General features: G+C 41.4%; 1 protein-coding gene across 6 annotated transcripts in view; it reads left to right on the top strand.

Moving 5' to 3' along the window:
• The window catches only part of acads (acyl-CoA dehydrogenase short chain), a 141,684-nt gene that overhangs the window by 107,648 nt on the left and 10,047 nt on the right, over window positions 1-23,989 (top strand). For all 6 annotated transcript variants that reach the window (XM_059988346.1, XM_059988342.1, XM_059988347.1 and 3 more), the window contains one exon: window positions 22,850-22,906. In XM_059988346.1, the coding sequence (XP_059844329.1) occupies window positions 22,850-22,906 (57 nt within the window). The remainder of the gene's footprint in view (window positions 1-22,849; window positions 22,907-23,989) is intronic.

The following is a 23,989-nucleotide window of genomic DNA, read 5'->3' as shown; positions in this document are numbered from 1 at the left end:
GGATCAGTGATGGGACCCTTGCTGCTTGTAATATATTTTAACGACTTAGATGTGAATGTAGGAGCTAAGTTTAGTAAGTACGTGGACGTTATGAAAGTTGATAGTGTTCTGGATAACGAGGACGGTTGGTTGTCTAGGGCTACAGCAGGATACTGATGGAGATGGAAAATCCAGGTATAGGAATTCATCCTGACTAGTATAGGGTGATCTTGGGAAGTCAAATAAGGGTAGGACACATACTGGAATGTTAATGAACAGAAGGACCCTGGGGCCAAAGAACATTGTTCTCTGAAGGTGATAGGGTGGTGAAGAAGGCATATGGCATACAAGTGTTCATAGGTTGAGGTGCAGAATTGAAAAATGATAACATTTTGTTGCAACTTTACAAAAGACAGGTTGGACCCCACATGAAGTATTGTGTTCAGTTCTGGTCTCCACTCTGAAGGAAGGGCATGGTTGCACTGAGGAGTGTGCGAAGGAGATTCACTGTGATGTTGCTTGGACTGGAAGGCTTTAGTTATGGTGAGAGGTTAGATGGGCTGGGTTTGTTTTCCCTGGAGTGTAAGATGAGGAGTCACCTGATAACAGTATATAAAATTATAACAGGCATAGGTAGGTTACATAGTCAGTATCTTTTACCCTTGGCTGGGGTAACAAAAACATGAGAGCACTCCACCTGAGAGACATTTTAGACAAGCATTTGAAAAGGCAAGGCACGAAGGATAGGGATCTAATGCAGGCAAATGGAACTAGTGTAGATGGGCAAAAAAGTCGGCATGAATGTGGTGGGCCAAATGGGCAGTTTCTGTGCTATATAGCTCTGACACAACAACTCATGGAAAACAACCTACCTTTTAAGGGGACATGTGAAATGGGTAATAAATGCTGGCCTTGATCATGACATACATATCCTGTGAATGAATTTTAAAAAAACAGAGCCAGCACAGTGATCCATAACTCATTAAGTCAATCATCATGCAAATGTAAAATGATCTAAGTAACTGTCTTCTGTTCACGGCTTTTTTTTAAAGACACAAATTTGAACAACCATCTGCTCTGGCTTTGTGCCCAGTAACAATGCACAGCTGTACTCCTGATACCCCTGTATAATTGTTCCTCTGTCATCCTCAGCTGTGTGTTCAGGAGGCAGCTGGCTGTTGAATCACTTACTAACACCTGCAGTTGTTAAAGAGGTATTGTCCACTCAGTTTTCCACCTCTTTACCTGTTGTCACTTTAGAATTTGCCACATCCTTTCTGTTGTCTGCAGATAAATACACATAAAAGTTTTCCTATAAATGTTCTGATTTAAAACAGAGCCACCACTGTAATTCATTATAAAATCTATAGAGCTTGGTCTATCTTCCCTTGAGCATGCTATTGAAATTTACAGAGGCTTCTTTGTGTGAAGAGCTTTTCAGTCCATACCAGCATGTACTGTAGATAATAGCAAGGCATCTAAAGGCTTTTGTATAGAACTGCTAAAACATTGAAACAGCAGGAACATTCATAGTTGTTGGACAAGCTTCCTCAGACAGAAGATAGAAATAATAATACTGCAAGAGGCTTTAAGCAAGCCTATCAGGATTATATTCATCAAGTTTTTTTTAAGAATGTGTTTACCTCACCGTACTTTGGGAAGTGCCACATTTAAGATCTGAGCGCTAATTAATATCAAAAACACAGCAGGATTTCACAGTACAGTTAGATAGCACAACCTACTGGCAGATCTCTGTGATGAAGTGGGTTGGCGTGGGGTAGACAAGGTCATCCAAGACCCTGCTATGTGACAACCGTGAAAAGAGATGACCAAATTTCACAAAGGGGCCTTGAAACAGAAGATTGCCATCCTGTTTACACATGAAAAAGAGCTGAAGTATGCTTTAAGTATAATAGTCTTCGACATCTCTCATCCTTAACAGGCAGCATACTTCTGGTGCTGAATGCATAAACTGAGGTCACTTTCCCTTTTAGTAGCTCAGTTGCCCATTTCTGCAAAATTAGTTTAGTATTATCTGGTTACTATGATTATGGTCTGTATACAGGCTGGAATTCTTTTGGAAACTAATTCTGAACTATGGCATGTATCTAATTGAGGCTGATGGAACATTCAAGTATTGACTTTGTCTGCAAATTTGGGAAAACTGACTCACTGGGATACGATTTCAAATTTTCACCCAAAATACTTATAATACAAACCGCACTTTCTTTTTCATGACGAGTGCTGGAGGATTTGTCACTGTGGAATCTTGGAGTTGTTATTTTTCTGAGGGAAGTCAGTCACTTGAACTTGTTCAGAATTTGTTTGGTGCTGCCATACTCACATGCAGTTTTTCATATACACTGAGGGAATATGACTCAAGTTGACCTAATATGTTGCAACTCTCATATTCAGTAACCTTGCCTGCGATGGCAAGCAAGCTAAAGTTCTTCTTCACTACCTTACCCAATTGTGTTCCCATTTTTAGGGAGTTAGAAGCCTGCACCCCTAGATTCCTCTGTACATCAACGCTTTCAAGATTCCACTATTTATATGTTTGGCCGGTACCAGATGACCCAAAAGCATTACCTCAAACTTGTCTGGATTATATTTGATCTGCCAATGCTCCACCCAAATTTCTATTTGATCTATGTAGCTCTTATCCTTTGGCAAACCTCACTATCAACCAAATCAACCAATCTTAATGTCATCAGCAAACTTAACCTATCAGGCCTTAGCCATTCTCATAAAGTTTTTTTTAATAAAGTATATATATTGATACCCAGGAAAGGTCCCATCACCCTTGCCTGTGCTACAGCCTAGGTTACAGCCTTCCACTCAGAGAAACTCCTCTGTCTTCTGTCACCAAGCTAATATTGGATCCAGTTTGCTGAAACATCTTGAATCCTTTGCTCTAACTTTCTTGACCAGGCCAACATACTGTATGTATTCTTGTCAAAGACCTTGCTAAATTCCATATATTACATGTCTACTGCCTTGTCTTCATCAATTTTCTTCATAACCACATCAAAATAACTCAGATTTATGAGACATGATTTCCCTTGCACAAAACCGTGCTGCCTTTTCCTAATCTGTTCCTGCCTTCCCAAGTGGTCATAAATTCTAACCCTAAGAATGTTTTAGTTTCTCTACAACTGACACAAGGCTTAGTGGACTATAGTTTCCTTGTTTATCTCTACTGCCCTTCTTGAATATGCAAACAACATTATCTAACTTGCAATCTTCCAGTACCTCATTCTTGCCTAAAGATAATGCGGAAATCTTTATCAGAGCCCTAGCAATCTCCTCTGCTTCCCATTACACCCTGGGATAGAGTTCATCAGCTCTTTGTAATTTTAGGGGCCAAACAGCTTGCTTGTGCTTTGAAGGGTCCCAGTCCAAAACATTGACTGTACTCTTTTCCATAGATGCTGCCCGGCCTACTGAGTTCCTCCAGCATTTTATGCGTGTGGCTTGGATTTCCAGCATCTGTAGATTTTCTCTTGTTTGTAGTTTATTCTCATGATTTTTTTTTGTAGTATAACACTTGTGTTTTAGAACAGAACAAGTCATAAAGACAGGAGATTCTGCTGATGCTAAAACTCCAGAATAATACAGACAAAATGCTGGAGAAACTCAGCAAATCAGGCAGCATCTATGGAAAGAAATAAAGAGTTGATATTTGAAGTCCTTATGAAGGGTCTTGGCCAGAAACATTGACTGTTTATTCCTCTCCATAGGTGCTGCCTGACTTGCTGAGTTCCTCCAACATTTTGTTCACTACTCTCTTTGCAGGGATCATCCACATTTCCACTTTGATTTTGATCCTCAATAAAGACATGTCCAAAAACTTGACTGCAGTATCATTTGTCTGCAAACTTGTGTCAGTATCTAGAGTTTATTTTACTTCTCGAAAATCTGCGATTTTTTTGGTTTTTAATTTCTTAGTCTCCTGGTTTAAAATGCTCTCAAGCATTTTCTAGATTATTCCCAAGTTTTGTCCTGCTTTCTATAATATCTCCCTTTATTTATCTTTGGATTTGACTAGTGTGAAGATTTCCTTCACAACTAATAGCAACATCCTTAGTTTACTTAAGTTCATGTTGGGAATTATGAATACCAGTAGTTGTTGAATAGGCCTATAGAAGATAGAAAATTTAGCACATATACTGATAAAGACAATGCAAAACATTGAGCTGAAAGTAAAAATCACGATAAGTACCTTCTGTTCAGAGCCAAATATAAATGGAGCTCTTACCTCTAAACACACCAATGTCTGTAACTCTCATGAAAGTTCTGTTCATTCTCCTTTGTAGCTACATTGGCTATACAGTGTATCCTTTGGAGAGTAATGTGTGTGTTGGAGGGGGGGGGGTGGTGAGAATAGGGTTGTAAACTTTTGCAGATTTCTCAGAACTTTGGCTGAGAAATTCTAATGTTGAATCTACCTGGCTCAAGTTCAGCAACACCAGTCATCTAAATGGAAGGGAAGATTGAATTGAGTTTATTTAAATATCCTGCTTTTTAAAATGTTTTAATAGTTTCCTTGCCTTCAAGAGTTTTAATATTTATAAATGTGGCTTTTTATCTGGTGAAGTTATATAGTATGTGAAGTGACCTTTAAAAAGTTTAAGTATTTTCAAAATCAACGCAAAATAGTGCTAGAAGATAATATCTATTTTAATCAATTGTAGTGTATTACAAACTAACCCATCTCCCCAAATCATACTTTCTTTCCTGAACATTTTCAAATAGCTTATGTTCTTATTTCTATTGTGGCTGATAATTTGCAAAACTCAAAGTGAAACTGAATCTTCTGATGTAAAGGGTGGATTTTCATCCTTGACCTTAATCATCAAATCTTTGAATCTCATTTATCTTGAGCAATTCAGTAGTAACCTTCCTCAGCTTTGAACTCTACAGATAACATCAATTTAATTAATCCAAAGATGCATAGTGAAAGTCTATACAGCTTCAGTCTCTGAATAAATGGCAGTCTTGAGCATGATTTAAAATATGCCATTATTTTTTCTTAAAGTAAATTGAAATTGAAGAAGAAGATTGTGTGTCTTATTTCTTTGACAAATGGTTGCTCTGTTACTACCTCACTTTAAAGAGTGTAGCCCACATTTCCAACTAACAATATGTGCTCTTCCACATTCAAGGTCTCATCCACCTTACAGATCAATAAGGTCTTTTGGAGACATATTAAAGAATTGTTTTCTTCCATTGAAATGAATTTTAAAGTGTCTGTGGACTTCACTAGCATGTGGTCTGCAGAACTGGTTGTGAGCTATTCTAAAAAGATCTTTCTTCTTTCAGTTATTCAGAGTTAGTGTTCTGAGCCACCAGTGAACGCCAAGGTGATGCTGTTATTTTCTCAGTGCATTCTAGTCTTTGAATAACAGTATCCAGGGATAACTTAGCCTTTGGTGAACGTGCCTCTGCAATATGTTCAGAAGCAATTTCAGCAGTGCTTTTCAAAAATGAATTGAATGTATATTTGGAGAGGAAACGTTTTTAAGTCTATAGAGAAATTATGTGCATTGAGGTAGATTTTTCAAAGAACCAGCATCGATATAAAGAAATGAACGGGATATCCACCTACCACAAGCGGACACAATGCTAGATCACTGTGAACTATACTACACTGGCCACTGTCAGATCTGAAGCAAATATTGCAGCAATAATTATAAAGGGTTTCCTTTCATTTTCACAAGTGCAGCTGCAAGGAAGCTTCAAGCTTCCATATCCAAATCTGCTAAGGAAAAAAATTGCTCTAATTTCAGTCCAAACAATTAATTAATAGCAACTGTCAAAGTTATTCACTTTTGGTAGGGAATACAGAAGGTAGGAATTATTCAAATGGTGACGGATTGGGAAATGTTGATGCACAAAGAAATCTGAATGTCATTGCTCACTAGTCACTGAAAAGAGCAGACATGAAGGTGCAGTGAGCAGTTTGATTGCAATAGCAAGGATACCTTATTGTAGCTGTCCAGGGCTAGAGACTGCAGCTACAGGGTTATGTCCAATTATGTCCTGTCTATATAAGAAAGCATGTACTTCTCACAGAAGAAGTGCAACAAAGGTTCACTTGACTGACCTCTGGTGTGGCAGGACTATTGTATGTTTGGGTCAACTGATCCTGTATTCACAAAGTTTCAAAGGGTGAGGGGGATCTCAATGAAACATGTAACACTCAATTACAATGGCTTTGGATCCTAGGATCTAGATCAATATGTAACCATCGTAATGGGCTTTATCAGCAGGTGTACCAAAGAGGTCAGTCTGGGTGTTCCCAAATCGAAAGCCATGGATGAACCAGGAAATTCATCCACTACTGAAATCTAAGACTGTGTTCAAATTAGGTAACCCTAGCCTATACATAAAATTGAGAAATGACCTCCATTAAATTATCGGGAATGCCAAGAGACAATGCCAGTCCAAATTTGAGACCCAGACCAGCTATCATTGTGGCAGGTCTTGCATGCTATGACAGGCTACAAAACAAAATTAGGCAGCGTCGCTCACAGCAGCACATTCCTTCCTGATGAGCTGAACAGACTCTTTGCGCACATGTTTTGAGCAGAAGGGAACTGGATTGTCACCGTCCACCCTGATTGTCACCGTCCACCCTGACAAGTTCCAATGCAATTGAACCCACATTCACCATTGCAGCTGTCAGGTCAGTCTTCTGGAGAGCGAAACATGGATAGCATTTGACCCAGTTGGTGTCACCAGCCATGTCCTTAGATCCTGCACAGAAGTATATGCAGACTTACCTGACTCATCCTATTTCAATCCTATTTTCCCATCTCCTTTAAGAAGCTACTATAATCTTGGTACTTAAGAAAAATCAGGCAACATGCCTTAATGACTGTAACACTCACAAACTGCTGGAGGAACTCCAGCTGAAGTACCTTTTTCCATAGATACTGCCTGAATCTGCAGATTTTCCCTTGTTTATGCTTTAATGACTACTGCCCGGTGTGATGGATATTCACTCCTGGCCAGTAGGTTGTTTGCTAATCTTGCTTTCTACACATAAGCAGTTGCCATTTGTACGATCGCAACTTCCAACTAATAGTTGTTAGACTTCTGGTTGTAAATGGACGTCAGTCTTCAGTTCTTAAAATGTAAACAGCAAGCAGTAATCAGCTTGAAGTTAAAACAAGTACGGTCTGTAGAACAGCTATGTAAACAAGTTTAGTAGATAGTAGACACTGTCTGTGAGAAGTAAGATTTAGCTCACTACACTGGTTTATTACTGCTCAAGATGCAGTATAAGACAATGGGTTGTTTAATTTGGCTTGTTTCAAACAGAAAAGCTGATTCTAAGTTGCTTAGTTCAAGGAAGCTTGCAGAACCAGATGAATAATATCATTAGCGTATCAAATATCTGATGTGTTTCTAGTTGGAAGGTTAATGTACTGTACTCAAGGAAATTAGCTTTTCAATGTTAATTGTGAACTGTGTAAGTGAGATATGTATTAAAAGGGTATCTGAGAAAATATGTACATGGGGTATAAAAGGGGTATCAATGTAGAGAGCAGTTCAGTCTTATTGGGAGTGGTTGAAGAACTTTAGAAAGATGGGATGACTGGAATCCATTCCTCTGGCTTGCATTCTATGGCGGATGATAAGCTTGTCTGCATGATTGGTATGTCTTTTTCTCTTATAATAAATTATACCTGTGCTTTGGAAATGCTTTGTGTTTTAAAAATGGTATGTGATTTGAAAATGTTTTATAAGATAGAACAACTCTCTGAGTTTTAAATGTGTTTTAAGTATGGTGTTTAAATGTTAATGTGTATCATTGAAAATAAATGAACTGTGTTTAAATTACTTTGTCAGCTGGAAGTACCTTGCTTTCGTAGGGAGAGGGATCCCACTACTCAAATAATGGGTATTGGCAGCTAAAACTCACTGTGGAGAATTAACAGGGCGGTAATCTAGTCTTTGAAGATTGGGTAGTTATAGTATAATCTCCTTTAGTGAGAGTACTCATGGCTATTTATATCCAATAGAACTTAAGGACATTATTTGAGTTTATAACTTCATGGTCAGTAAACACAATACCTTCATGCCAGTGGCTCTGATGTCATGAAGTGCTTTGAAAGGACCATCAAGTTACACATTAACTCCAGCCTCTGAGATAACCTGCACCTGCTGTAATTTGTCTACTGCCAAAACAGGTCTATGGCAGATGCCATCTCCCTGACCTTTCACTCATTCCTGGAGCATCTGGTCAGTAAAGCCTCTTATGTTAGACTATTGTTTATTGCCCAGAGCTTTGCCTTCAGTACTATAATTACAAGCAAACTCCTTTCCAAACTCCTAGACCTGGGGCCTAGCAGTTCCTTTCACAACTGAATATTTGACTCCCTGAACAATGGACCACAATCAGTAAGGATTGGCAACACCACCTCCACCATGACTATTCTCAACACTGGTACCCCACAAGGCTGCGTCCTTAGCCCCTAACTGTACTCCTGTACACTCAAAACTGCCTGACCAGACTCTGCTCTAGCTTCATCTACAAGTTTGCAGATGACACCTCTGTAGAGGGCCAAATGTCACATAAGGATGAGTTAAAATACAGGAAGGAGATATAACCTAGTGACAACATCCTTTCTCTCAATATCGGTAAAACAAAAGTCATTGACCTCAGAAAAGAGGGTCGGTGCTTTGGTTTAAATCAACAGTGCTGAGACAGAAAAGTTGAAAAGCTTCATGTTCCAAGGTGTGAACATGGCCAATAGCCTGACCTGGTCCAACCATGTGGATGTCAAAGCAAAGAAAGGCTAAGTGTGGGATGGAATAGAGCAGGCTACAAGTTGGATTTTAAACATACTGAGAATTTCTCAATAAGCCATGTGTGTTAGATGGGATGGTGGAAGTGTGGAATAGTGTTCAGTAACTTTCCTTATGGGTCTTTATACTGAAGGAATATATTTTTTATATCAAAACACCAAGTTAAGCCTAAAGCAATTTTTAAAAATCTTCACAGTGGCACACGCTTGAAAAAATATCTAAAACAGAAATAAAGAAGCGAAAGGGAGGGAAGAACAAAAGAATTATCAGTAGAGAAAATGCATCAGGTAAACTAATGGAACCAAGTGCTGACAGACTTTGGACCTAATGGCATGCATCTGACAATTTTTAAAAAGTATCTGCAAAGATCGTAGAAACATTGGTTTTGATCCTTTGGATTTCCAGAAAATTGAAAAATTGCAAATATACTTTTTCTAAGGATTGAGGTAGAGAGAAAAAAAAATGAACTAGAGGTCAATGTGTCTAATGTTTGCCATTGAGAGAATGCTGGAGTTCATTATTACCAAATCAGTAAAGCCCAATACTTTAAAAAATTAAGTAGAGTATAAAAAGGAAATTATGTTTAACAATTTTTAAAAGTTGTTTGAGAATCTAACCAATAGGATAAATAAATGGGAATCAGTAAACATAATATAATTGGAATTCCATAAAGCCTTTCATAAGGTATTGCATAAAAGGTTACTTCGCAAGGTATGAGGTATTGGTTTGGTGAGTAATACACACTCAGTGACCACTTTATTAGGTACACCTGTAAACTTATTAATGCAAATATCTAATCAGTCAATCATGTGGCAGCAACTCAATGTCTAAAAGCATACAGACCTGGTCAAGAGGTTCAGTTGTTTAGACCAAACATCAGAATAGAAAAGAAACGTGATCTAATTGACTTTGACCTTGGATTGGTGCCAGATGGGGTGGTTTGAGTATCTCATAAACTGCTGATCTGGGATTTTCACACACAACAGTCTCTTAGAACTTACAGAGCATGGTGTGAAAAGCAAAAAAGAAATCTGGTCAGTGGCAGTTCTTTGGGTGAAAATGCCTTGTTGATGAGAGGTCAAAGGAGAATGGGCAGACTGGTGTAAGCTGACAGGAAGCTGGCAATAACTCAAATAGTTACACTTTGCAGCAGTGGTGTGCAGAAGGGTATCTCTGAATGCACAATGTATCCAACCTTAAAGTGGATGAGCTACAGCAGTAGAAGACTGCACTGAGTCCAGACTTGTACCAAATAAAGTGACTACTGAGTCTATTTTGCATTTTGGAGGATTTGCTAATTGGCATTTAGCAGGGTGTGTAAAGTATGGGCTATTTTCATAACAGCAGTGTGCATTTAGTGAGTTGACACATCGACCAATGCTGGGACCGCCACCTATTTACAATTTATATCATAAACACAAGAGATTCTGCAAGTGCTGAAAATCCAGAGCAACACACACTCTGGAACTCAGCAGGTCAGGGGCATCTATGGAAATGAATAAACTGTCGACGATCTAGGGTCAGACCCTTCTTCAGGACTGGAAAGGAAGGGTGGAAGATGTCAGAATAAAATGGTGGTAGGGGGAAGGAGGACTAGCTCAAAGATAATAGTGAAGCCAAGTAGGTTGGAAAGGGAAAGGGCTGGAGAAGGAGTCTGATAGGAGGGGAGAGTGGACCATGCGAGAAAGGGAAGAAGGACTGGTATCCTGGGGAGCTGATCGGCAGGTGAGGAGAAGATGTAAGAGACCAGAGTGCAGATTAGAAGAAGAAGGAAGGGGAGAGAATTTTTTACCGACATGAGAAGTCGATGTTCATGCCATCAGGTTGGAGGCTACCCAGATGGAATATGCAGTGTTGCTTCTCCACCCTGAGAGTGGTTTCATTGTGGCAAAAGAACAGGACATGGACTGACATGTCAGAATGGAATTAAAATGGCTGGCCATCGGGTTATTCCACTCCTGGCAGAAGAAGCGGTCCTCCATTTTACATCAGGTTTCTCCAACGTAAAGAAGGCTGCATTGGGAGCACTGGATACAGTAGATGACCCTAACAGATTCGCAGGTGATGTCTTACCTCACCCAGAAGGGCTGTTTTGGACCCTGAATGGGAGAAGGTAAATAGACAGCTGTAGCTTTTGGCTGTTTGCAGGGGTATGTGCTCTAGGAGGGAGGTTAGTAGGAAGGGGCAAATGGACAAGGGAATCACAGAGGGAGCATTCCCCACAGAAAGCAGAGAGCTGGGTTTTGGAATTTAACCAACTGATCTATCTCACTCCTATATGCCTTATCTTTTCCATCTGAGATTTTAACAACAGCAATGTTGTCATTTATAAATTTTTAAATGGTGATTGAGCTGTTCTTAGCCACACAGTCATTCGTGTAATGGCAGTAGAGCAGTAGGCTAAGCACACATCCTTGATGGGCACCTGTGTTGATTATCAGTGAGGGTACTCAAATGGAATGCTGATCATTTTTGTAAGAACTTATAGAGCACAAAAGTAGGCAAGGCTTCCTGTAACCATACAGGAGTTAGACAAGAAAACACCTGGAAATCTGAATATGGTTTGGTCTCCATGTTTCAGAAGCAGATACTTCCAAGGGAGGGAATTGAACATTGGATTCACAGGATTGTTTCTTGAATTCAAGGATTTGCTTGATGAGAAAAGATTGAGGTAAATTGGGCCTATATTCTCTGAAGATTGAGGAGGAATCAAATTGAAACAATTAAGATTCATGGCATGCTCTGAACATGAATATGGTTGCATGGTAGTGTAGCAGTTAATGCGATCGTTTTACAATTCCAGTGATAATTGATTGTGGTTTGTTTCCCGCCACTGTCTGTGAGGAGTTTGTATGTTCTCCCCGTGACCATGCAGGTTTCCTGTGGGTGCTCTAGTTTTCTCCCACGTTCCAAAGGTGAATGGCTAGGATTAGTAAGTTTTGGGCATGCAATGTTGATATTGGAAGCATCGCGACATTTGTGGATTCCCCCAGCACAATCCTCACTGATCTGATTTGACGCAAGTGACACATTTCACTGTATGTTGTGCTGTTTTGACATACATGTGACAAATAGCGCTAATCTTTAGTTTTAATCTTTAAGCTGATGGGGAATCTACAACTCGAGATCATAGTTTTACAACAGGTAGGTGGATTAAGTTATTCTTTGAGGATTTTGAACTCACAGAATTCTGTACCTGGAAATATTCAAGTCTGAAATAGATTTTATTAGGCCATCAGTAAATAAGTAAATAAATAAATAGATAAAATGAGTAAATAAATCAGTATATAATCCGCTATCAGGAAGGAGGCTGATCATCAGATCGGCGATGATTTTATTGAATGGGGGAACAGGACCTGAGGGGCTACATGGTCATATCCTGCTGCTCTTTCCTTTGCTCTAATAGAATGCATGCCTTCCTTATGTCCTTAAGTATTACATGGGATTAGAAGGGCAATGCCTTCTTACAACACCATGTCTCTTAGCAGCAGAGCAGCTGATTGTTATTTGGATTAAATATAATCAAGGAGATAACACATTCACAGTAAGTCGATTTCTTTTAAAGCTTCATTTCGGTTTCAAGGTCAAACTAAGGCTTATCTACCTAGAGTAATTTTAATTGGTAGAAACATCCAAATCTGTATCATTATTGCTTTGTGGTTTATATATAAATGTTTGTACATACAATCAATCTATGTATATAAGCTATCTCATGTCTTTGTAGTTATTATGTTCTTTCTCCTATTGTGTTTTTTTGTGCTGCATCAGATTTGGAATAGCAATTATTTCATTCTCCTTTACTGTTGTGTACTGGAAAAGACATTAAGCAATCTTGGATCTTGAACCTTGAATCTATAGTGTGATTTACAAGGCTGGTTGTTGAGCTCATTTTTATATTAGATCAGATAGAATGGAGGCATTAAAACTGAGGGAGGATTTCTATGAAACTTGTCATTTGGATTGATATTTTATTCTATCATCAGATGCATCTCGGCTTTTTCAGCAGTCAACCTAAGTGCACTTTAACTTTTCAAAGGTTTCATTGTCTATATTGGACCTTCTGGTCAAGATGGTGGCAGCATACAGTGCTCCCCCTGTTGACACATTCCAGGTAGCAAAAGAAAATAGCTCTTTTACTTCAGATTTTCACCTTAAATGTGTTTCTGGGACTGTTAGAGCTTGGAGATCATTTAATTGATGCAGCACTTCGCTGACTCAGAAAAATGTTCCAGGAAGCGAGCGTGTACTCAGACGGCTTCAATGCAGAGAAACTTGGAGCCAGGCATGAGCTGATGTTTGACTCCATTTCACCATTTAAAGTGTGAGTTAATGGCTGATTAAAGCGTAGGGGAAGACTAAGACAATGAGGCAAATGCAGAAGGCGAGCGAGAGTTTCGGCAATGACTGCCTGCCTTTTGGTCACTGCTGGAGGAGGGTTCTGTGCGGCTCGCTGTAGGCCCCTCTGCCTCGTCTGGTGTCCCTCTCCCTTGATGAGTGTTGGTGATATCGTAGGATGATATTTTGGTTCTGTGCTTGTTGATTAGACTTTTGCGTTTATGCACTGCAGACTTCTTCAGGCTAATGGTTTTTATATTCTGTGTCTTTTTTTAATGGCCTCTCCCTTTTCCTTTTTGTTGTGCGAAGGGAGGGGATTCAGGGCTTGATATTCTGTTTTTTTGTGAGGGGGAAGGATTGTTTTTTGGGGGTCAATGTTCCTGTTCATTTTTGTGCAGGGGTGGGGGCATTGATGATTGGGATGCCGTTCTCTTTTGTACAGGGAGGGCGTTGGTGGGATTGATACTATATTTCTCTCTGAATGACTTTCATGTTTTTACTTTGTTTCATGGCTATCTGGAGAAATACAAATTTCAGAGTTGTATATGGGTGCATGTTTCAGTATTAAATGAACCTTTGAATATAAAGTACCTCAGAATCCCATATGATTTATAGTTGTGAATTTATAAATTGTGGAGAGTCAATATAATGTCAAATAGCAATAACCTTTCAGTTCAATTTAGTAAACTGTTGTAATTTTGATGAGGGTTGGTTAATTATATGTAACCCCCTGGGTCGCCTCAGGCTCGCTCAGCTTGTTCTCCTCTAGGGGGAGCAGCCTTCGGCCCCGCCAAACTGGGTAATCAGCTGGTGTGGATGCTGTGTGATGTCCCTGCCTCGCCCAAAAACAGACAGTACACCATAAGCGATTAAATGAGTACAATTTATAAAGGTTACTATAACTAAGTGATTAATAACGATACAGTATATATGAAGAGAAAATTAAAGAAAAGGCGCCAAACTTATCAAAGTCCAAACCACTTCGTGCACAACCGTTGGAGCTCAATTACTGAAGTCTTCTGGCCACCATTCGATCCCCTCCGAACTCCTGGACTCGCAGCTCAGGACCCTCCGAACTCCTCGACTCTCCAAACAGCTCAGGACCCTCCGAGTGGTCAACCAAGCACATCTAGCTTCATCCCCCCCCCCCCCCCTTGGAGAATCTCCCAGCCTCGGACCCCCCTTTGGGGTCCGATCCTCACCCAGCTTAGAGCATTGCGTCCTCTCTCTCGACCCCCTCGCGCCGATCTGCCCAAAAGCCCGTCAACAAAAGCTTACAGACTCAGAAGAAAGAACATTAATCCCCATTTGGTTTACAAAGGAATACCATTCTCGTTATCAGTAAATTAGCATTCCTGCTTGTTAACAAAAAGAAGAAACCCTCTTTACACTCTCCCTCCACCAAATAAAAGTCATGTCCTCATGACTACTAAATAACTCGCCACCTTTCCTGCCAACACACCGTAACCCAAGCACAAATAGTGACATCTCCTCCCCACACAGTAACCCTCATGCCCTGTTCCTCAGGCGCTACTTAGGCCAACTATCTGGGAGTTCCCTAACCCTTCTGAGGCCTCCGTACCCCCTCACCTAAACCCTTCAGGCTCGGACACAACTGGGGATACCTTGGGCCCACTACCAACTCCTCTCTGAACCTCTCACTCATGCCCCACACTGCACACAGCTAACCCTCCCCGCTACACCTGACTCAATGGGAGAAGGGCCAAAGGTCTCTTCCTCAATCGAGGGAAAGTCAGCAAAAGGCAGCATGTACCACACATCCAGCACATCATCCATCGAATCTGTATTCTTCTTCATTCCTGTGATCGGTAGCTGCTGTTTGATCTTCTCCAAACGGAAACACGTGGCCTGCGCTGCTCCCGCAGTCTCTTCAGCCTCCTGTTCAGTATTCACTGCACTTCTCTCCAGCTTTTTCTTCCTCATGACTTCTTCCAGATCAACTTTCAGGTTTTGCACTTCATTTGAACTGTTGATGGTCATCTTCAGGTTCCCTTCAAGCTTCCGCTTCTCTCTTCTGAGATTCGTCTGTAATTTCTTCACCTCCGCAAACTCCCCTCTCTGGGTTCTCAGTTTGCTATTACCCTCAGTCAGACAACTTTCTTCATTCTCTCCAACTTGTAAGTCTTCCGACTGGTTCCAGAACGCTTTCTCCGTCTCTCCGTCTTCATTTCAAACTTGATTCCGTAGAGACAGTCACTCACGAGCTGCGACCTTCGCCAGCCCTGGCACGTGTCCCGAAAACACTTTAACTCGGTAGTTCTCAGCTGCTCCTGCAACGACCTCACTTCATATTCTACTGAGGCAAATCCAAACACCAAGAGATCATCCACATACACCAAAACTCCAAACGCCTCCACATCCCCTATGGTCTTCCACCTGCCCAGCAGGAAGGTTGCAAGGGCTCCAGATATGCCCTGTGGCATCTTTTCGGACCCGAAGACTCCTAGGGAATTTATAACGGCCGTCTTCTCCTTGTCGGCCCCACTCGTCGGGATCTGGCAACATCCACTCCTCAGATCCAGCACCTTAAACCACTTCACACCACTCAGACAGGCCATCGCCTCTCCGGCCCTCAGGGCCATATTCTGGTCACTGACAGTGCGCCTCTTCAATGCAATACAATCCACACACACGCTGCCTACGTCTTCCACGGCTTCAGGGGCCAGTCGCCGCAACCTCTCTCTCTCCGAGGTGTCTTCAGCAGTCAACTCCCCTCCCTCGTGGTATTTCGCAGCGTCCACTAAGAGGGTCTCACCCTCAGATACTTCCCCCAGGCCGTACCACCACTGGCTCTTGTTTGAATTCGGTACCGGCCCAATGCTGCTACACACGTCCACACAAGCAGCTCGAAACCCTGGGTGCATCGACAATGCCTCCAAACAGCGCTCACCCGCCTCCTCTGGGCAGGCCCCCAAGCGCACCAGCAGGATATTGGTTCTCTCTAGAACAGAAACGCTGCCCGTCTCAACAGGGTCTGGACACATCAGCATTAACGATTCATGAACCTCAGTCTCCTCCACATTTGCCTCCAAGAACTCCATTTTCACTGACCAACAACCGTCGTCTGGATAATCACCAGCACTGGTACCCCGAATCTCCAGTGTCCTCAATGTCGTCAAGGGTAAATGCTTCCAATAACGGTTATGAAACAAACTGTACAGCAACTTAACCGGCGCCCCGGTGCCGAGGATGGCTTTAACTTGACTTCCATCCATCCGTAACAACACCTGTGCGCATGGCCCCTCTAAGCCTTCAGGAATAGGGTTTGTTCCTTTCGGGAGTTCCTTGGTACATTGCTGGGAACGTGCTCCCCCAGAGACCCCAAGCCGTTCCCCCACTGGGCCTCCTCTAAGTTTCCCAACACCTCTCGAATCAACGGAACAACTGATCCCCTTGACAGATCCCCATGGCACCACAAGCAATTTATCTGTCCCCCTAGGCAAAAAGGGATACCCTAAAAACTTCCCACCAATCTCCTGCCACGGATATGATAAGCCCCCCAGCTGCGGCATTTGACTTCCAGTCGAACCACACGCATTTTCCCACACTTTCCCAGAACTGGCAGCGGTCACTTCGAGGTAATTGCGCCCGACAGTTCTAACAAAGTCACCAGCCCGCCTACTCAAACTTTCAACCCGTCCCTGTCGCTTTCCCTCAGCCAAGCACTGCCACTCACCCAACAACTGAGGAGTCCGCTCCGCCCACGCCTCCGCCCCTTTAGGGCTGGACATTATTCCAACAACCGGGCGGAGCCCACCACTGCTGAAACATCCCAACCTGTCACTCCTCACTCTCCAAACAGTACGGACAGCCCATGGTCCCACCACCATTTCGTCAGCACTAGTTGGAACTCGAACAACGACCTCCAGGCTAGCAACAGCAGCCACCCCACCCAACACACATGCAGCGATAACCAGCAATCGCACACCCACAAAGGCACACCAACTCTTCGCCGCAGACACAGTTTAAAGAGGGTGATCACACAGCTTCCACAGAAATCAACCCCGGACGAGCACCTCACAATGTAACCCCCTGGGTCGCCTCAGGCTCGCTCAGCTCGTTCTCGTCTAGGGGAAGCAGCCTTCGGCCCCGCCAAACTGGGTAATCAGCTGGTGTGGATGCTGTGTGATGTCCCTGCCTCGCCCAAAAACAGACAGTACACCATAAGCGATTAAATGAGTACAATTTATAAAGGTTACTATAACTAAGTGATTAATAACGATACAGTATATATGAAGAGAAAATTAAAGAAAAGGCGCCAAACTTATCAAAGTCCAAACCACTTCGTGCACAACCGTTGGAGCTCAATTACTGAAGTCTTCTGGCCACCATTCGATCCCCTCCGAACTCCTGGACTCGCAGCTCAGGACCCTCCGAACTCCTCGACTCTCCAAACAGCTCAGGACCCTCCGAGTGGTCAACCAAGCACATCTAGCTTCATCCCCCCCCCCCCCCCCTTGGAGAATCTCCCAGCCTCGGACCCCCCTTTGGGGTCCGATCCTCACCCAGCTTAGAGCATTGCGTCCTCTCTCTCGACCCCCTCGCGCCGATCTGCCCAAAAGCCCGTCAACAAAAGCTTACAGACTCAGAAGAAAGAACATTAATCCCCATTTGGTTTCCAAAGGAATACCATTCTCGTTATCAGTAAATTAGCATTCCTGCTAGTTAACAAAAAGAAGAAATCCTCTTTACATATAGATAGGACAACATGCATTTTATTGGTAATTGCTGTGTTTTGGGATGGTGCCAAAAATTCAGAACAAAATGTTGCAAGTCAGTCCAACAGAAAAATGTCTTGGAAGTAAAAAATTAACAAAGTTGACTTTTTATGTAAGCCTTTGTGGAAAGCAGGATTCCCTAATGTATGCCACAGCCATAAGAACAAAGGAAATAGACGCTGGAGTGGACTATACAGCTGTAGAATACATATATAGATAGATAGGCACTGTATTTATTCTAACGAAAATTACAGCGTCACAGTGGCATTGCAAGTACACAGATATACAAATATTAGAAGAGAAGTAAGAAGAGAAAAAACATAGTTACCTCAGATAGTCTAACAGGAGGAGTTCATCATTTCCCCGGCTGTATGTTGACTCATTGTAGGGTCTAATGGCCGAGGGTAAGAATGATCTTATTTAGCACTCTTTGGAGCAGCGCAGTTGTCTTAATCTGTTACTAAAAGTGCTCCTCTGTTCAGTCAAAGTGGCATGCAGAGGGTAAGAAACATTGCCCAGAATTGCCAGGATTTTCTTTAGGATCCTCTGTTCTACCACAGCCTCCATTGTGTCCAGATTGATTCCTATAACAGAGCCAGGCTTTCTAATCTGTTTATTGAGCCTGTTGGCATCACCCATGTTGATGCCATTGCCCCAGCACACCACTGCATAGAAGATTGTACTGGTGACAACAGACTGGTAGAACATGTGTAGGAGAGGCCTGCATACTCCAAAAGATCTCCGACTTCTCAGGAAGTAGAGGCAACTCCTGCCTTCTCCTTGGTGGTGTTCCACTCAAGTCTGTCATCCAGGTGCACCCCTGGGTACTTGTAGGTCTTCACCACATTACATGTCCTTACTATTAATAGTAACAGGTGTTACGTATCCCATAACTGGATAACTTACCAGCAAAGATAGAGAGGTCCGTTGAAGTCTGATGTCACTATTTTCAAATGTTTTTATTTGAAAAGGGGCACAAAAGTAAGGTTAATACAAACATTCAGATAATGCACGTCGTCAATACTCAATCTAAAGCGCGGGTATAGTAATAATCATCATTAAGAAATGAGCTCTTCTGTTGTCTAGGGGATAATATATTGTCTGTTGGAACTATAAAAGTCACTTAGAAGTCTGCAGGCTTCAGCCTTTTGGGAATCGCTGGGTTTCATGTGGTGCGACAGAGAGAGAGATTGGGGAGAAGAGGAAAGACTTGCTGGGTCTTTATGAAGCTTCCATTGAATCGGGGGAGTGCTGGTTCCCCATTGTGAGTTCGAAGTCCTTTTCTGTGTTATCAGCCACCCGCTCCCCAGGCAAAGGAGAGGTGGAACACACGTGGCTTTGTATGGCTTCCCACTAGCACGGGAGCACTGAGTGGTGGTGTCCTTCTGGTGCGTCTCTGGGGTACCGCCTCCTGCAGTCCCCTTTTATCTTGACTTGCAGAGTTGTAGATGTCCGTCAACATAGGGTGATGCAATCCCCACCCCCACATTGCCCGAGGGTGTCCATATCCATGGTAGCTGTCACGTAACAGGGACATGCACGTCACACAGGTGTCTCTAAGAACAATGGCCAAAACCGTTGCATTGTCTCTCATTTCCTGGATCCGAGACCCGAATTAATAGTGATCTTGCGATTCTCTGGAAGGAGGGGGCTGCTCCCGCCCCTTCGGCCCCTCAGAGCTGTGGTACATTCATAACACAGGGAACAATGCAGCCTTGGTCTTCCTAAAGTCCATCACTGTCTCCTTTGTCTCACTAATGTTGAGCTGCAAATGATTTGGCTTGCACCATTTGACAAAGTCCTCCACATGGGCTCTGTGTTCACCCTCCCATCCTTCCTTTATACACCAAACTATTGCTAAGTCATTAGAGAATTCCTGCAGATGACATGACTCAGTGTTGTATCTAAAGTCGGAGGTATACAGAGTAAACAGGAAGGGAGCCAATACAGTCCCCTGTGGGGCCCCAGTGCTGCTTTAACACACAGACCTGAAACTGTACAAACTGTGGTCTGCCAGTCAGGTAGTCCATTATCCAGGGTACAATGGAAGTGCCAAGCTGCATTGTGCAGAGCTTTTCCCGGAGCAATGTGGACTGTATGGTATTGAGGGCAATCTTTCCACCATTCTTAAAGCTCATGGCAGTTCTTTGTTTTAGCTTCGACCCTGCTCTCCTCCCCAAATGCTGCAATTGAATTTTATGAAGTTTTTTGAAACATGGGACCAATTTGTGTATAGTGTACCAAAAAGAGCAAGGAAGTAAATTGCCAGGGAATCAGAGTTTGACTGAAGGGTGAATGTGATATTAAAAGAAAGCCCCTCTCTTCTAGTATCTCTGTAGGATCTACTATGTAGACCTAGAAGGGAAGGATGATCTTGGATTCATTGTTTCATCCAAAGGATCAAAGTCCAAGGTCAAAGTAAATATATTAACCAAGCATGTATATGTCACCATTTACTACCCTGAGATTTATTCTCTTGTAGGTAGAATGAAGAAATACACTAGAATCAATGAAAAGCTACACACAAAGACTGACAAGATAACCAATGTACAAAAGGCAAACAAACAGACAAATAAATACTGAGAACATGAGTTGTAGAGTCCTTGAAAGTGACTCCATAGGTTATTCAGTGATCAGTTCAGAGTTGTGAGTGAAGTTATCCACGCTGGTTCAGGAGCCTGATGGTTAAAGGGTAATAACTGTTCCTGAACCTGGTGGTGTGGGACCTAAGACTCCTGTACCTTCTTCCCAATGGTAACAATGAGAAATGGATGGTTCTTCTGGTAGCATAGCACTGTTATGCTAGCAATTAGCTTGGAATGGAGGAAGTATCTATCAGAAACAACAATAGAAAATATTGTCTGTGCAAATCTAGTCAAGCTGCTGACAGTTTTCCTGATATTTGTGTAATGCTTTACTTGTAACATAGGGGAAAAAACATAAATGAAACCCTGAAAGCTAGATACAAATGTTTAAAGCAAAGTTTGATTACCATTTTTACTCCTTTTTGAAAGATTTATAAACAGTAGCCAAGATTGAGATATCTTTCTAACCCAGTTCTTATATCAAACTTAACTTCCCATTCATGGCATTAAGACCTGTCTCATTCACTGGCATTGAGTTTCCCCTTTCATTTTCTATGCTTTAGTCCCTTCTCAGTGTCATTTTTTTTCTTTCCCAATCCACGTATGCATGTCCTTCCTCTACTACATTTCTTTTGTTCTTCCCCCACCCTCAATGCTTTTTCATTCATCTCTTCCTGTTAGCGTCCATTTCTGCCCATCCTCTCTCCATCCCAAGTGCAACATTAATGGAAACTGGTTCTCTTCCTTCACTTTTTTGTGTTTATTGAATCTATATCATAGGCTTAAAGTTTGCATTAGAGAAAAAATGAAATAAAAGCTTCTAGGAATGGGAATTTTCCCAGAGGAATAGGACTCATAGAATTAATTAAACAAACTCATTTTGAAATGGCAGGATCAGAAGTGGTCTGGTTTGTGCCAGAAGATAATAGCAAGTTAATAGGACCCATTGAATGTTGATACACAATACCACAATCAACAGCTGAAAGAGAAACACAGGTGCAAGTAATCAGAGATTGGAACTGAATAAAAATAGGAAAAATCTTTGAACATAGAAGATTCTTGTGGGGATTGAGAGAGGAACTGTAGAACTGGTGTTTTGATCCATTAGGTACATTTAAATCAGAGGTTGATAGGTTCTTTAATTAGTAAGGGCACCAAAGGTTACGGGGAGAAAACAGGAGAATGAGGTTGAGAGGGATAATAAATCAGCTGTCATGGAATGGTGCAGCAGTCTCGATGGGCAGAATAGACTAATTCTGCTCCTATGTCTTATAGTCCAATGTTACCCGTGGCTGGCATGTCTAGACTTAATAGTCATGATTTCAATATAAGGAATCAGCCATTCAGTTGAGAATACATTTCTCCATACAGGGTGATGCAGAAGCTAAGTTGACAAATATATTCAAGACAGAGGTTCATAGAATTTTAAGGAATCAAGGGATTTGGGGTTCACACAGGATATTCAAGCTGGTATTCATCATAATATTAGCAAATGCTTGAGCAGGCACAAGAGGCCATGTAATTCTTCTAGCTCTATTTTCCCTGTCAAGCTTTAAGAATTGATTGTGTAGGTTGTTGAATTACAATCAAAAACTGAACCTTAAGTTTGATTTCAACAATTTCATGGCTTGTTGCAGTTTACTGTATGCCATTGTAATGATGGTAATATGCAATATGCAGTCTTGAAAAGCTGCACACTACATCCCAGTCTATAATTTAAAATGTTGTAATCCATTAATTCTCTGGTAATTGCCAGCACCAGCTCCAGGGTATATTGTAGCCTGTGTCACTTTAATGAAACCTTGATACTTTGCAATCTTTTTATAAGCTTTCATATATATTTTTAATAGCTTGCTGAGTCTACAGAACACTCCAGCTTGCAATATATCAGCTATTATGGGCAAATTCATCTTCTGCTTATTTAATATTGCAGCACTGTAGCAACCAGCAACCCCGATATGCTGTAAAATACAAGAAACAATGGCAATGTACGCTGTTTGCTACTTTTTTCCCAGCTGTGAGCTTACTAAGTATTTGAGACCTTCTGTACAAACCCGTGGGATGAACAGTGGCTAGAACTGAAAATGATGATCAAATGTTTTTGACGTGCAAATGGTTCATTGTTACCATGACTGAGGAATTCACCGAGAAGTAGAATTGAGGTTATTTCCTATGTGATGGAACCTCAGTTTAGTACAAAACCACTTCTCCTGGTTCCAGTTGAGTCCTGTAAAGTGGTTTTTGAAATGGTTGCAGGGTAAATTTTATATTGATATTGCCCAACATAATCTGTAGCTTGCAGTAAAATCGAGACATAACATCTTAATTATCCATAGAATAAAATGCTGTTGGCTCAATATAACTGAAATTTTATGTTTTTACCCTAATTTACAGGAAGCTGCAATGGCCAAACTGGCAGCATCTGAGTCTGCAACATCTATTGCTCATAAAGTAAGTGCTGAGATTTTCATCACTGAATTTTGATTAAGATGCACATTAGCATTATGTGTGTTTATGCATAGATAAGGAGTGGCTGCTAATTCCCACCAGAGTTTCCTGACACAACGAGTTCTTCATTAGATAACCCTTTACACTGAGTATAGACTTTGAAGTGCTGATACAATACTCATCTAGTAATTGTAAAAGTGAAAAATAAACTATTGATTCAATATGGATTGTAACTCTCTGTCTCTGAACATCTGATCAAGGTTGTTTGATGTCATTTCAGGGTACACAAGTGTAAAGGAGAACTAAATAATTATTACTCCAGATCTGATGCAGCACTAAAAAACACAATAAAATAAAGAATGCTATAATAATAAAACATAATAAATATAAATACATATGATAGCTTATATATGTAGAATGATTGCATGTCCATAAATTGACACTGGGCAAAGTAGTGTCTGTACTTAAGGTGACTGACAGGAAATGATAAAGTAGTGGTGGCTGGGGGTGTGGAGAGGTGCGCTAGTGGGTGAAGGTGTTGTTCAGTCTTACTGCTTGGGGAAAGTAACTGGTGGTCCTGCCGTGGATGGTATGTAGCCTCCTCCCTTATGGGAGTGGAACAAGCAATCCATGAGCAAGGATGATCAACAGAACAATATTAATGATGACTGCCATCTGTCCACTCTTAGACTTGGAGAATATTTTATAGACCAGTGAACTTATATGAAAGTCTTATGAATACCCTTTAAATTTTTAGCATAATATTGTTGTTTTTCTAGACTATTGTGTTAAGATTCAATTACTCAATCATTGAAGGTCAGGAAAATGGCAAGCCATTAGAAATGCTAGATTAGCTTCTTAATGTTCTGAGACTGTGCCATGACATCTGTACATCTTCATCCCTGATTCATTCCCACATAATTTCAAATATTCTCGGCATTTGCATCATGTGTGGGTTGTAATTTCGAAGCAGATGTACTGTGATACCTGGAACAGATCTCTGAGTATAATTTAAAAAGAGAAATGGTATTAAATGTTTGAAAAAAGGTAACATTAGAGGGAATAAGAGACTTTACAGTAAGTGGA

This window comes from Hypanus sabinus, chromosome 13, assembly GCF_030144855.1.
Source record: "Hypanus sabinus isolate sHypSab1 chromosome 13, sHypSab1.hap1, whole genome shotgun sequence".
NCBI classification, from domain to species: Eukaryota; Metazoa; Chordata; class Chondrichthyes; order Myliobatiformes; family Dasyatidae; genus Hypanus; species Hypanus sabinus.
The sequence above is the reverse complement of the archived record's forward strand: the minus strand, read 5'-3'. Positions and strand labels throughout refer to the sequence as shown.